Raw genomic sequence first — 15,438 nt, forward strand, 5'->3', positions numbered from 1 at the left:
CCCGATAAATAACTATAAAATGAATCAAAGGATATCATTATACATGAATGTGTAACTGCCATTACTTAGTCAGAACCTACTATGTGACAGCTACTATTCTACAGGATGCTTTGCAATTACTTTACATAATCTTTCTATGTGCCAAAGAAAATATTTTCATAATCACAAGTACTCCCGATGAGTTTATTCAAAACTTTGTTTATTAAAATATCTACCGCACCAATTTAAATTCCTCCTCTAAAAGAAGAAAAGTGCCTGCCATAGAGGTAGGCAGAGACGTTGGGGAAGGGAGGGAAAATGGGGACATTGGTGGTGGGAAATTGTACACTGGTGAAGGGACAGGTGTTGGAACATTATATGACTGAAACCCAATCAAGAACAACTTTGTAACTGTGTGTCTCACTGAAATTTAATAAAAATGAGTAAATAAAATGTCAAACTAAAAAAAAAATTATGACTTTATCACTAAAAAAAAAATTCCTTCTCTAATTACTACACTAGTAATAACACATTAACACACACACCTTCCCTTTTAAAACAAGGAAAATGCAAAGTCCCCATATGCTGTGTTGTGAAGAGATAGCATAAGAATGCAAAATTTTATTTATGTATGCTAAATAATAAGTTGCTTCATTTTAAAATGTTTACCATGTATTTGGTCATCTCTACTAGCATTGATAGAATGAGAAAAAGAAAAAAAACAAGTAGATGGACTTTATCAATCCGCATTACTTACTTTTAGTAAGTTAGGGATAAAAAGTTGTGTTTTGAAATATTTTTGTTATTTCTGCAGTAGACAAGAGTTCCATTCCCTCCTGCCCCAGCACAGGGACACGCCTACACACATTAAGAGTGCTGCAGACACACACATGGAGATGGTGCCAGAAAAACCCACGCAGTTGGTAAGAGCCACCAAAAACATAGTACCCACCTGCCTCAGGATAACAATGCCGGATGTGCCAGAATTTCCTGGCCCCCAGGTCAACAGAGACCTCTGCAAAGGGTGTATATGTTCATTTCATTTCAAAACATACTAAGACATCTGCTAAGCTATACCAAATGTTACACAGCAAGAGAAAGTTTTAGAGAAAGATGAGCACTTCTTTTTTAATGTGTGAGCAAATACATGGTGAAAATCTTGTGAAAAATACCCAAACAACTAAACTTATCTATTAAAAATAACTTCCAATTAAAATAATTTTCACTTATTGAACTGGTAAGTTTTTAAAGGAAAAAGAAAACATTAGAAATAGAAAGTAAAGACCAGACATTACCAAAACAATGCTGATCAGAGTATCGACTAATACCCACTTTTTTTGATGAAACGTATATGCAAGGCAAATAAAATTTCCTCCTAACTCAAATTCTAAAAATATATAAAAACCAATTTCTAAATCTGTTTAAAGACAAGGAAATATTCAAATAACTTGATCCCTAAAATAAAGTTTTCCATATAACCAATATATTTTCCTGTTTCAATCCTAGATTGTGCAACTCTTTAAAAAAGACAATTTTTTCAGTTTAATTTCCAAATGGAAATTTAATATTTGGAGAAAAAAACTAAAGAAAAAGAAGTCCCTCTATACCAAACAGGGCTAGATGATTTGTGTAATATCTTATTTAACCTTTACAAGAACTAGAACTCAGTGAAATATTATTAGAAATGAAAATAAAAAACACCTACAGAATGATGATGATTTTATTAGAATACTGAAATTACTAAAAGTCAGAGCCAGGATTCAAACCCAGCTCCAACATTTACTCCTCTACCAAAGTAAGATATACAGATAGGGGGTGGTAGGAAGCAAGAGGCTGACGTACATTATAGTTCTAGAATGGAAAGTTCTCAATTTACCTGTCTGTTTTTCCTCTCACGAAACCCCTACTCCCATTCCTAATCTTCCCTAGGTTATCTAAGGTGAACCTCCTTCTCTATTCCTATCACTAAACGGTGAGTAGATATTAAAACTATCTGTTCAACAAAATACAGCTTTATTACCCTACCCAATTTCCAGCAGATTCAGTCATTATGAAATCAGCATAAAATAATCTGAACCAAGATGCAGTGCATATGCCAATTTAAATACACATTCACAATTAAGTTGTCACAACATGGAAAGTTTTGCAAAGAAAAAAAAACATCAAATTTTCAAACTTATCTTAGAGGTTCAAGTTGAAGATTTTAACCTAAGCTTCTTTGTCATTTTTTAGTTATACTATAAAGGTCTGACTTCAAATTCTGTTAAGTAAAACCCATTCTCATTCAATTACTGCAACTGGACAACCACTCAAATGATCAATGTTTATTTATTCACTCTCAACTTGCAATAACCAACTTTGTCAAAAATTATTTCCCGTAATTAAAGTGCGTCAGCAGTAACAATCCTCATGCTGTAACAACACTTATGTTGAATTTTAAGTCTCTTATGAAACCTAACCAGCTCCCCAAAGTTAAGAGCCTACACTAATAAAACCATCTCCAAGTGAATTTCCCTCTCCAACCACAAGTGACTTAAGATCTAAGGTTTTAATAATGGAGACCCTAGTCCTACTTCTTTGGACCTATGTCATAATAGCCAAGGCCCCTTTTCATCTTTATTTCTCTAAGGGTCTAGTTTGTTAAATTTCCAACATTATGATTAATATACCATTTCCCACTCTCCCTGTTTGCTTCTGTTTATACTGAGAAAGGAGCAAAGAGGCAACAGGAAGTTCATAGCTCCACCAGCCCAACTAAATAGGATTTACTTCCAATACATTCCCATAATTAAATACTAACTCAGGAAGCTTTCAGAAATCAATTCCAGGATTTTCTCCAATGCAGTGGCCTAATTTGGGGGTCCAAAACTAGTCCATATTCTTTAACACTAGCAGATTATGAAAATAAAAAATATTTTCATAATCTTCTCAAATGTATAGTCAAAGAAAAAAAAACACTTATTTTCTACATCACCATTCAAGTCTATCTCTTTGTCTCTCCTCTTCCCCCCCCAAACACACACACACACACACACACACACACACACACACACACACACACACACACCCCTTTATTCTGAGCCACATTCAGCAGAGCTCCTGGTTCTGAGCTCAGAGTCAGTCCTGAAACACTAGGGTGACCATATGGGGTGCTGGGGATTGAGCCCAGTAGGTAACACATGAGGCAAATAATGTCCTACCCACTATACTATTGCTCTTATCCCTCAAATGTTTTTTTTTTTCATGTTGAAGTTCAATTGACATTTACTGAGCCAATGTCATGTTTGTTGTGTTAATTTAAAAGTAAGGATAGGAGCTGGAGAGACAGTATAGCAGGTAAGGCACTTGCCTTGCATGCCGCAGACATGGGTTCAATTCCCAGTACCCCATATGATTCCCCCAAGCCTGCCAAGATTGATCCCTGAGCACAGAGCCAGAAGTGAGCCCTGAGCATAGCCCAGTGTGGGCCCCTCCCCCCAAAAAGAGAAGTAAAGACCGATACCATATGATCTCAGATCCTATGATCCTTAGATTTCTATATAAAATTTAAAGTAAAACAAAAACAAGCCGAGTTCATGGATACAAAAAACAACTTGAAGACTGTGAGGTGGTGATGGGAACTTGCATAAAATGGGAAAAATGAGTTAAAAAAAAAAAAAAACACAAACTCCCAGGGGCTCAAGGGGCAGCATATATGAAACCCTGGGTTTCATCCCCAGGACTGATACATGCCCCTTCAGCACTGCTGGGTGTGGCCCCAACACCAGTTTTACACACACACACACACACACACACACACACACACACACACACACACTCCCAGCTATAAAATAAGTGATGGAAATTGAATGGTAGCATAACTAATAATGTAATAATGTTCTACAATATATTTTAGAGCTGCTAATAGAGTAAATCTTAAAAGATTTCATCATAAGAAAAGAATTTTGTGACTATGCAGGTGACGAATGATAATTAAATTATTATGGCAATCATTTCACAATACATAAAAAGACCTAATCATCACATTGTATACCTAAAAATAAGATGTTTACATTAATTTCATCTATATTTAGAATAATTTTAGTTGATACACAATTCTACTTCTCCCTCCTTCGACCTAAACAAACATGCAAAAAGAAGCAATGAACTATCAGTTTTCAGCATAAAAATGAAGAGAAAGAAACTATTAAAACGATTAAATGCCAGGGAGATAGCTAAAAGAGCTAGAACAGAAAACACACAGACAGACAGACAGACAGACAGACAGACACACACACACACACACACACACACACACACACACACACAAACCCAAGGCAGGAGAGGCAAAGAAAGAATTCAAAGGCCGGAATGTACACTTTGAGTGTGGGAGTCCTGGGCTTCAAGCCCAGCACCATATCCTTCCCTGACACTACTAGGAGCAACCTCTTAGCACAGATCCAGGAGTAACCCTAAGCACCTTCATATGTGCTAAATGAAAGGGCCATGGTTGAATCCCTAGAACTACACAGTCTCTACAGCACTGCCAGTGGACCCCAGCACTGGCAGGCCTGAGCATAGAACCCTGTGTTTTATACAGCAAAGCTGAGCATTCAACTATGTGGTCCACACAGCAGGGCTGAGCACTGAACCCTGTGGTCCATGCAAATGGACTGAGCATTAAATCAAGCGGTCCATACAGCTGGGCTGAGCACTGAACCATGTGGGTCCACACAGCTGGGCTGAGCACTGAGCGATGTGGTCCACACAGCAAGACTGAGCATTAAACCATGTCATCCACATTCAGCTAGGCTGAGTTGCCTTAAGGTTACTGAACACTGTAGGGAATACAACCCCTTCAAAAAATAAACAAACAAACTTGGAGTCCGGAGCAATAGCACAGCAGATAAGGCACTTGTCTTGCACACAGACAACCAAGGGATCCCCAGCATCCCATATGGTCCCCCAAGCACAGCCAGGAGTGATTCCTGAGTGAAGAGCCATGAGTAAGCCCTGAGCACTGCTGTGTGTGGCCCCAAAACAAAACAAACTTTTCTGCATTTTACAAATATAGTTAGAGAGTCAGAAAGTATACAGTATATGGGAGTATATGGTACACCCCCGTTCAATACCTAACACCACATAAGGTCCCCTGAGTACCACCAGGACAGAATCAGGAGTAGTGCCTAGGCAATGCTGTGTGTGACACAAACCACCCTCCAACAGAAAACACAAAACAAAAACAACTAATTTTGTTGTTGCTGTTGTTGTTGTTAACACTAGATTTTATTGAAAATTTTGTGGGGAATATGAAGGGAGAAATCAAGATTAATAATTAAAATATTTTTTTGTTTTTATTTTGATATTGCTGGGGTCAAATTACACATATCCATGATAAGCATTCTACCACTGAGGAACATCTCCAACCATTGAGAATTTATATATATATATATGTATATATATATATATATATATATATATATATATATATATATATTGCTTTTTGGGTCACACCCAGCGATGCTCAGGGGTTACTCCTGGCTTTGCACTCAGGAATTACTCCTGACGGTGCTTGGGGGACCATATGGGATGCCTGGGATTGAACCCGGGTCAGCCGCGTGCAAGGCAAACGCCCTACCCGCTGTGCTATCGCTCTGGCCCCTAAAAATCAATTTTTTGTTTGTTTGTTTTTGTTTTTGTTTTTGGGTCACACCCGGCAATGCACAGGGGTTACTCCTGGCTCACGCACTCAGGAACTACTCCTGGCGGTGCTTGGGGGACCATATGGGATGCTGGGAATCAAACCCGGGTTGGCCGCGTGCAAGGCAAATGCCCTACCGGCTGTGCTATTACTCCAGCCCCAATATATATATATTTTTTAATTTTTATTTTCCCATTTATTTATATTTTTAACTGAATTACAGTGACACATTTACAAAGTTGTTTATGATTGGATTTCAGTCGTATAATGAACAACTAGTTTTTAAAAGTTATTTCTAATTTGTTGTTAGAAATAAATACTTCCGGTGGTGATAAAAATTAATATAATTTTTCTTGTGGTCTACCAGGCAAAATTTACTAAAGATAAAAATACACATGACTTTTGATTACCACGTATATAAAATATACATGGTTATTTCTAAAAATTTCCTCTAAGATGATCCAACAAATCAGCAAATATGGATGGTGAGTTTTGAATTCTGAGATTTGTTCACAATCATAAAGAAAAAGTAAAACACTCTTTCAACAGGCAATTGGTAAAGTAGTGGAAAGATACAACAGATCTCTAAGTATGATGAGAAATCATATAGCTAAGTATTTGATATGGATAACATGATACTGGCAGAAAAAGCATATAGTACATATGGTATCTACAGATGATGTAGACACACATACCAGTAAACATAAGAGGCACAAGAAAAACAGAGTTAAAAGAAATATTCACAAACAGGTTCACAGATTTTTACTTGTTGCTTAGAATTGTCTATATTGTTTATACTCTTTTTGAATGATTATTTTACATCACTTTATAATTTGAAATTAAAGTCCTTAAGATGCAAATGTGAGCCCTGATACAATACAGACATCAAAGGATACTGCTGTATCAGTGCAGGTTCATCAGCTGCAGCCAATGAACCATTCTTGGCCCAGATGCTGACACATGGAGAAGCTGTGCCTGTCACGAAGCAGGAGGCTATAGACACTCAGTATGTTCTGCTCAGTTTTGGTGTGAACTGAATGCTGTTCTTAACAAATACTCTTTTGAAAAGAAAAGTCATTAAGACAATTTATATGGAAACAATTAAAAAGTTCTGTTTATCAGAAGAATTTGAGTCCCAACAGAAGAGAATTTGGAAGCTTCTACCAGAAGTGGTTTCAGAATACTGCCAATCACACAGTATGAGTGGAACTAGTGAAAGAAAACATTAAATGAATTCCCAAGTTTACAGTAGGCTAGCAATTACAAGCAGAAAATGACCAAAGAATGTGCTTTTTTGAGAAGCTAGGTTGTTTTGGGTGGCTTTGGGTTTATTTTTTTTTTCCACTCCACAGATACCCTACTGTTTCTCTCCTGTTATTTCTGATTTACTAGAATGTTTTCTGTGTATGCTTAGAGGACTTGAGACTGAGTTAGATAATCAAGGGCTCAAGAAAAGCAATTTAACACTTTGTCTTAGATTAGCTTGAAAATGACATTCTAGCTGAGACAAAAAGACCAAGCTGCTAAAAAGATAAGCTGGTCTTAAGGGGTTTTAATAGAATAACGAATTGGAAGATGGGATTTTAATGATAAGCAGTTTGTTACATTAATAAGAGGCAGTCTGAGGATAAAACAAAGGATAGAATAAATTATAAGGAAACACTAAATTATACCTACATTTTAATTTTCTGCTTTATAAGAGATATGTACATTAGAACATGCTTTCTGTTCTGTGCCAATACATGTTACTACATGTACAATTTATTTTAACAAAATAATGGCAAATATTTCTTTACGGAATAATACCAACCTTGTAGTCAGTACTATTTGAATGCACCCAGACTTTTTTTTCTAGAAATAAAAAGCTATAGTGTTGGCAAAAACAAAATCTTTAAAATTTACTAAAAAACTGGCAATGTCATAATTCACAAACTGATACAGTACATAAATAAAAGGATTTTAAGTTCCCAATGGAATGCTATTAAGTTTGTAGTAGAAACTGAATTCCTAGTATAAGATGGCTCCAGATTAAATTTTTACCAAGTTGCTAGGAATTCATACTACACTGAATTTCAATAGAAATGAAAACTCATAAGACTATATTAATAATTTATACAATGTCTATCCAACAATATCAAACTGTTAAGTTGTATAAAATAAATACCCTAAAATATATACCAAATTAGGTTGAAAAATATACCCTAAAATATACACCAAATTAAGTTGAAAATAAATTGGCCTTTGTATTCAAGCTAGCATTTGTTTTTTGTTCACAGCACTACAAGAGGGATTACCTATTTCTCTGACATTATCCATAAGATGAGTGCTAACTTGGTAAAGCATATTTGCTAGTTTCCCTTGAGAAATTTCTGAAACCAAAAATACAACTTATTTTGTCACATAATTTTGTAGTCAGGACACTTTTAATCATTCAGGCATTATCTTGAGTAATTAACATCATTTTTGGCTGGCCAGTTTTTCCACAAATAGTATGCCCTTTTACCTCAAAAATGGTAAGAAAGTATAAAATGTAATTATACTTGTAGTAAAACCTTTGTTTCCTAAGGCCTCTTGGGTTAATTGCCAGACCTATTATAAGAAATTCATAGCAAACAAAGAAACTTAAAATTACTGGGAATAAAATTGGAATTTTCAAATTAAGAAACACTGTCTATAACATTGAGAAAAATAATAACATCTTTCAAACATACAAATGCCACAGAACTGCTTGATGGAAAGTATCCAGGCACTGCCTAGGCATATTTTATTTTTAGGCTTTTATATGTCTGTGGGTGAAAAACAGATGTGATTCAATTTAGGACAATTTGAAAGGAATGCTGCTCACCACCAAAATACTCAGCATTGAGTTAAAGTAGGTAAGGCGCTTCCAAGATCACCAGCCTGACCTAAATTCAACATAAAGGCTGAACTCACATGCAACTCCTTAACAGAGAATAACAACTAACTGTATCTTCACAGTTGTTTCCCTAAGATATTTTTATCTTAAAACATTTATTATTTTATCTTTTATTTTTATTACTTTAGTTACTTTTATTTTTATCTCCTTACTTTAAAAAAGAAAAGAAAAACAGGTGATAGGACCCCAAAACTATTCTGAGGTCACAAAGGTCACAAAGTTAAAAGAAGATTTGAACCCTTACAGCACAGGGAAAATATTCTTATTCCCCCAGTTAGGCAGAAAACCTAAATTTTACTTCAGCATCGGCATGGCTTGAAACTAGAGGGACCAAGGAGCAGCAGGTCACCTCTGAAAGGGATATGCCAAGACTCTGCTCTGCCTCCCAGGATTGTTGTGAGAATATTTGAAAAGAACAGAAAGAACTCATTTTAGAAAGGTCAAATGTGTCGTGTTCAATATATATCCACTCTGAATATTCTAGCAACACATAGACTACTTTCAGAGAAGACTTGAATAGTGTCCCACTTGCAACCACCTTGGAGTGTCACTGATGCTTGTCTATCTTGGAAGCCTGAAAATGACATATTCACACAGGAAGTCAAGTCTTGGCTGCAAAGCAAAACATCCTGAACAAGGCAATACAAAAAGTGGATATGACATTTATTGTTAAGGACAGCCAAGCAGTTTCAAAATACAAACGTAAACAGCAGTCTGTAACCAAGGAAACATATTTTTCTTTTTAAAAAATATACTTGATTTTAAAGAACATGCAATGACTGCTTTAATTTCAAATGTCAGATCCAGAGTGAATAGAATGATTTCTTTAAGAACCAGAAGTCTCACTTACCTCCCACATGTAAACATTATTCTTAACCTGAGATCTTTTTTTCTTATCACCAACAAATGGCCCAAACTTTTTGCCTTTTACAATTGGTTTAGTGGCCCAGACACCTAGAAAATAAAACCAATATTTTTATAATGTATAAGGTTAGCTTAGAAATTTAAAGCATTTAAATCAATCCAGTTTTACAAGTTACAAGAATTAATTCCCTAAAAGCAAGACAATGTAAATCAAATAAAGTCAGATATTAACATTAAATCAAGTCTTAAATAAGGATCTTATTTCTCTTATTTTTGTGCTTTCCAAATTATAAAGAACCTGTTTTATAAGTTGCAATTTTTATATTTGTTTTAAACAATTACATTTGGAACTAGAGAGTACAATAAAAGAATACAATCACAAGAATTAGAGAAAAATAGTGGTTTGCATAACAACTTAATTTTTTGTTTCTGGGCCATACTCCTTACTCAGTGCTGAGAAATCACTCCTGGTGGTGCTCAGGGGACCATATGTGGTGACAAGTATCAAACCTAGGTCAGATGCATGCAAGACAACTGCCTTCCTACTGTACTATCTGCCCCCCCCAAAAATTAATTATTTTTCTTTTCTGAGGCACACCCAGCTGTGCTCAGGGCTTGCCCCTAACCCTGTACTCAAGAGACCATATGGAATGCCAGGGATTGAATCCAGGTAGGTCAAATGCAAAGCAGGTACACTATCCAATGTACTATCATCAGGGCCCCAAACTTAAATAATTTTTAGGGTCTTTTTTCTGTTTTTAAATTTATAATTCTTTCCAATAGACACAAGTTTCTTCCTAATCACTGTCACTGTCATCACTGTCATCCTGTTGTTCGTCAATTTACTCGAGCGGACACCAGTAACATCTCTATTCCTCCCAGCCCTGAGATTTTAGCAGCCTCTTTTTATTCATCTTTCCCAAGGATTGGAGGCTCTTTCAGGGTCAGGGGAATGAGACCTATCATTACTATTTTTGGCATATCGAATACACCGTGGGTGGTTTTCTAGGCAGGATACTCTTGGTAGCCTGCCGGGTTCTCCGAGAAGTTTGTATTAATATATATATATATATATATATATACATATGTGTGTGTGTGTATATATATACATATATATATATACACATACATACACTAGATGGTCAGATTTCTTCGTCAAATCCCTGAATGAACTATTTGAGGCTCTTCCTAATCCTGGAGCAAGCAAATATCAATGGGCTGCACTAGCATGCGACAGGGACAAAGGGAGACATTACTGGTGCCCACTCGAGCAAATCGAAGATCAACGAGACAAGTGATACAAGTAATATATATACACACATATATATACATATTTATGTGTATATATATTACTCTATGATTTGTTGCCTACTGTCTGAACTCCATCAAAAATGGTGTGGTAATTATGGAAAATGGGTAGGAAGTGTCTTATAATGTGTCAACCGAGGCTGGGTTCCTTGGGGCAGAAAGTGTTCTCACCCGCCCCTCTCTGGGGCGCCCTGAGTGAAAGCAGTCTGGTTTGGAGTTCCATCATTCTCATATATGGGACATAAAGAAACAATGGTGCTTCAACTGAACAACAACAGCATCAAAAACAGTGACATTTACTATCAAGAGAGAATATTCAGGTTAATAGAAGGGTTCAAAGGAAACCTGAGGTGGAAGTTAGAACTGTAAAGAGAAGTTTCTACAGAGAAAGGGAAGGAATTAACAGTTCTATCTGTTTTATTACAAGGGAAGAGAGAGAGAGAGAGAGAGAGAGAGAGAGAGAGAGAGAATCCAATCAAGAAATCACATGCTCCAAGCTCCGAGCTAGGAAGCAAATGACCACAGAATCGAGTGCCCCTGAAGACTTCTAAAACAGATTCTTCCTGATAAAGGATAAAAAAAATAGGGGACTGAAGTAATAGTACAGTGGATATGGTGCTCACCATAACAGTCAATCTAGTTTTAATCCCTGGTACCCATATGGTCTCCTGAGCCCACTAGGAGTGATCCCTGAGCACCATGCCAGAAGTAAGCCCTGAGCACTGCCCCAAAACACTCCCCCCCCAAAAAAAAAGTAATAAATACAGTTTTATGAATAAATATTTTCACCTAAAATCCTTTCCTCTCTAGTTAAGTTCACAGAATTTCAAACAACCAAGAAAATGCTGCTCTATGGAATTCTTAGGGGGATTTCTGCTTTCTCTGAACTAATCATAAGGCAAACAGATCAAATGAAACAGCAGTAAAATGATAGGCGCTCAGGGTCAAGGGGGCCAGCACCCAGTAATGACTCTCACTGCCATCACTTGGGACAGGTTCCCTCATGGTTTGGCCTCAGTCATCTTTTTACAGTAAATAAAGGTTATGTTATGTCAGACCTATCCAGCTAGGATGTTCAAAAGCCACTTTTCTGTAAATCTGCTTACGAACCTCATTTTATAATATCACTAAGATATTAATTAGTTGAGTATAAAATCTAATGATTTCCAAGTGAGTGGTACAATATAAACGATCAACTTGCTCAATGAATTTTTCCATGAGAATTAGCAAAAACACAAAATCTATTCGTATGCAGCTACACATAAATTGAAATATCAAAAGTACATCTTTTTAAAATAGCAGATAGGATATCAGCATAATATAGTCCAAGACCAGCTTTAGCTACATTTTCATAATTTATTTCAATAGCCTTTGTATAAAGATAGGACATAAAAAACTAGGCCAATACATTTGGCTATACCAATGAAATATCTTTGGTTTATAGTCAATGAAATATCACTGAGTTCCAAAAAGCATAAGGTACCAGAGACAAAACAGGTAAGAACGATATTAAAACAATAAAAATCAATGAAAGAAAAGATGAGAAAACAACTGCAAAATAATTGTGTGTATGCCTGTACATCTCTGATTAAATCTGATTGCCTAAGATAAAGGTTCCAAGCTTATTTGTCCTACTGCTCCATTTTCAGGGGTTAAGGAGCACGGGTATTTCAGCCCCCTAGAAATCTACCTTCTTTCAGTGAACAAATACAAAGTGCCCCCAACAGCACTGGAGGCTACTGCTGCTACCCCTGCAAGGAATCACCTGCTATAAGACACTGGTCTAATTCTAACCTGAATTATTATTTTTTCTTTTTTTAGTTTCTTGAGGGCCACACCCGGACGTGCTCGGGGCCTATCCTGTGCCTTGGTGGGTACCCAGGGGAACTTTTGTAGTACCAGGGCTCAAACCAGGGTCATAGCTGAAATGCCTTCCTACAAGGCAAGTACCTTACCTGCTGTACTCTTTCTCCAGCTCTGTATTGAATTTTTGACTAGAACTATGCATAACACCATACAATCTAAGTCCAAGTTAAAGCTGTTGCTTTTATGAGGACCTTCCTACACCAAATACCCAAAGGAAACTCTGCCTTCCCTTTTCCATCTTCCTCTGGGTCCTTAGGACTCACCAATCCGGGTCTTGTCAACAGCAGATGGGAAAAGCCTCACTTCCTCTGGGAGTCCTCGAAGCACATGTTCAGGTACCTCAGCCAGAGTTTCAGGGGCTGCCACAGGTTCAGCAGTGTTCTGCAGGTTACAATTTGAAAAAAAAAAAAAAGGAAGAGAGAAAAGCAACAATATTTGGTTAGCTTTTGTTTTTTCAGGTCCACTAAGCAAATATGCAAAAAATATGAGTGAAACTTGTAGCTGGCAAGCCAGACAAAGATGACATCAAGCATTTCAGGAGTTGCTTTGATGCTTGTTTGTGAGTCTCCAGAGGAAACCACTGCAACCTCCACATGTGTCTGTATTAATCTAGGCTGCTCCAGCCACCTGTAGCCATTTACAAAATATGTAAATCCCTGATCCCAGACTGCTTTAAACTCCCCGAGAAAAACAGACATTGTTTTGGCAGTAAAACAAATGTAAGTTTACTTTTAAGTCAAAGGATATGGTCAGCAATTTTAGAATGTTGAAGAAGTGATCAATACTCCCTACTATTAAATGACTACTTCAGTCCATGCTTGCCAACTGGACCCCAGTCCATCCAGACTTTTATCCCTCCAAAAAAAAAAAAAAAAAGCATCTTGACCAAGGCTTGAATATTCCAACTAAGAACACAACAACTTCTTCAGGGCCCTCAATGGAAAAAAAAAAAAAAAAAAGTGATCTGCCACTATACACGGAGTCACGAACAGCATAATGAGCACAGCAGCACAAAGTTGCTATTGGAGAGTTTTCTACAACTACTAATCAAAATTTATGCTAGAACTCATTGTATTTTTTTTAGCCACTTGTATTTTATCTTAATTTTTGCAGTGCTGAAAATAGATCCCAGGGCCTTCCACATACAAGACTTCTCCCACATCCCTGACCCCCGTAACTTTTAAAAACAAGATTTTATTATCCTTATTTTTTTTATTTTTAAAGATTGTTTAAAAAATAAGATTCCATACATTTAAGGTGATAAAGGGCCAGGGGTGAGAGATTTGAGCCAACTGAGAGAAAACAAATGCTACTTGAAAAATAACCTTTGAAGAAAAACTGCCTGTTAACTAGTACCACTATATCTAAAATACCATTGTGCAAAGTAAGACACATCTAAGAATGATAAGTTTATAGCCTGACTGTGTCTTTCAGTGCAAAGGGAAACTTTTCCAAGGACTTTCAAAAAACCAATATGGCAAAAGAAAAGTCCAAGCTTAAAAAATTGATTTTCCCACAACAATGAGGCTCTTGTTTTTAAGAACAGTCTATGCCAAGAAAAGAATATCATTCAAATTTGGATACTCCAAGGTTTCATTTTTTCTTTCCTTTAGCATCAAAAGGCTGCTTTAAGAGAAATCAATCCAGAGACAGGGACAGGCAAGCCATTAAGTTGGTCTAATCTCTGGCCTGTTTTTTTCTTTTTTTCTTTTCTTTTTTTTTTTTTTTTTTGCTTTTTTTAGGGGGAGGGTCACACCTGGCGATGCTCAGGGGTTTACTCCTGGCTCATGCACTCAAGATTACTCCTGGCGGTGCTCAAGGGACCATATGGGATGCTGGGAATAGAACCCGGGTCGGCCAAGTGCAAGGCAAACACCTTACCCACTGTGCTATTGCTCCAGCCCCTGGCCTGTTTTGAGTTGGAAAAGTGGACATCTAGAGACCAAGGCTCATTTCTTAGACAATACTATGCAAATACGGCACAAAGATGCAGAAATGTTTCCATTCTATTCCATTCTACACACTCATCTTTACAAAATCACCAAACTCAAATCAAAAGCCTTCTAAAACAAGGCAATACTAAAATCGTCCAAAGAAGCAATTTCACTGCATTTTTAATTAATTAGTATGACTAAAATCAGAACACAAATTTCTCACTTCTAAACAAAGTACTCTCATTTCTTCTGGTTTAAACTGGATTTCTGGAAACATGTATCTATTTGTATCAAAGGTGAGGGGGGGTTAAGGAAACAAATGGATAGTTGGTAGCTAGGGCTACATAATAAATTACTTTGTAACACTGATCTAGCCCAAGTTATGAGCCCTATCAGCACATTGCCATTCCGTATAATAAAAGACATTTTTCTTCTACACAAATACAACACTTCAGTTAAGATGTAGAAAGTTTGACACCACTTAACTTCCCCAGAAGCTTTGAAAACAGCATCCAGGAACCTAAGCTGACAAAGGCACAGTTACAATAACTGAATAGAGAATCTCACTGCAGGACATTAGACTACCCACCCTGCAGGTCTGACAGAAGTTACTCCGAAAAGCCTCCAGGCAGGGCCTGCCAGAGCATCTCACAGGCCTCCCTCATACTCATCCAGCCCGACGTCCCGCCCTGCACCCTCTCTCCTACCGCCCCTCAACCAAGCTCCCAAGCTCCCAACTGTGGTGTTTCTAGTTAAGACTTTGTTGAATATGGTCTAAACATCTAGTGTAAAAAACATGGCAACTAGAGTCAATGATTCTGTATTATAGAATTGCAATTTACCAAAAGCAGAAAAATAATTTTTTCATAGATACAGATAAACATGAGAAG

General features: G+C 36.9%; 1 protein-coding gene across 3 annotated transcripts in view; it reads right to left on the reverse strand.

Moving 5' to 3' along the window:
- PRDM2 (PR/SET domain 2) overlaps positions 1–15,438 on the reverse strand; it is a 128,539-nt gene that overhangs the window by 86,940 nt on the left and 26,161 nt on the right. For all 3 annotated transcript variants that reach the window (XM_055137843.1, XM_055137841.1, XM_055137842.1), the window contains 2 exons: positions 12,878–12,995; positions 9,427–9,530 (listed from right to left, as the gene is read on the reverse strand). In XM_055137843.1, coding sequence (XP_054993818.1) covers positions 9,427–9,435 — 9 coding nt within the window. In that variant the 5' untranslated portion in view covers positions 9,436–9,530; positions 12,878–12,995. The remainder of the gene's footprint in view (positions 1–9,426; positions 9,531–12,877; positions 12,996–15,438) is intronic.

Source organism: Sorex araneus, chromosome 5 (genome assembly GCF_027595985.1).
Source record: "Sorex araneus isolate mSorAra2 chromosome 5, mSorAra2.pri, whole genome shotgun sequence".
Taxonomy (NCBI): Eukaryota; Metazoa; Chordata; class Mammalia; order Eulipotyphla; family Soricidae; genus Sorex; species Sorex araneus.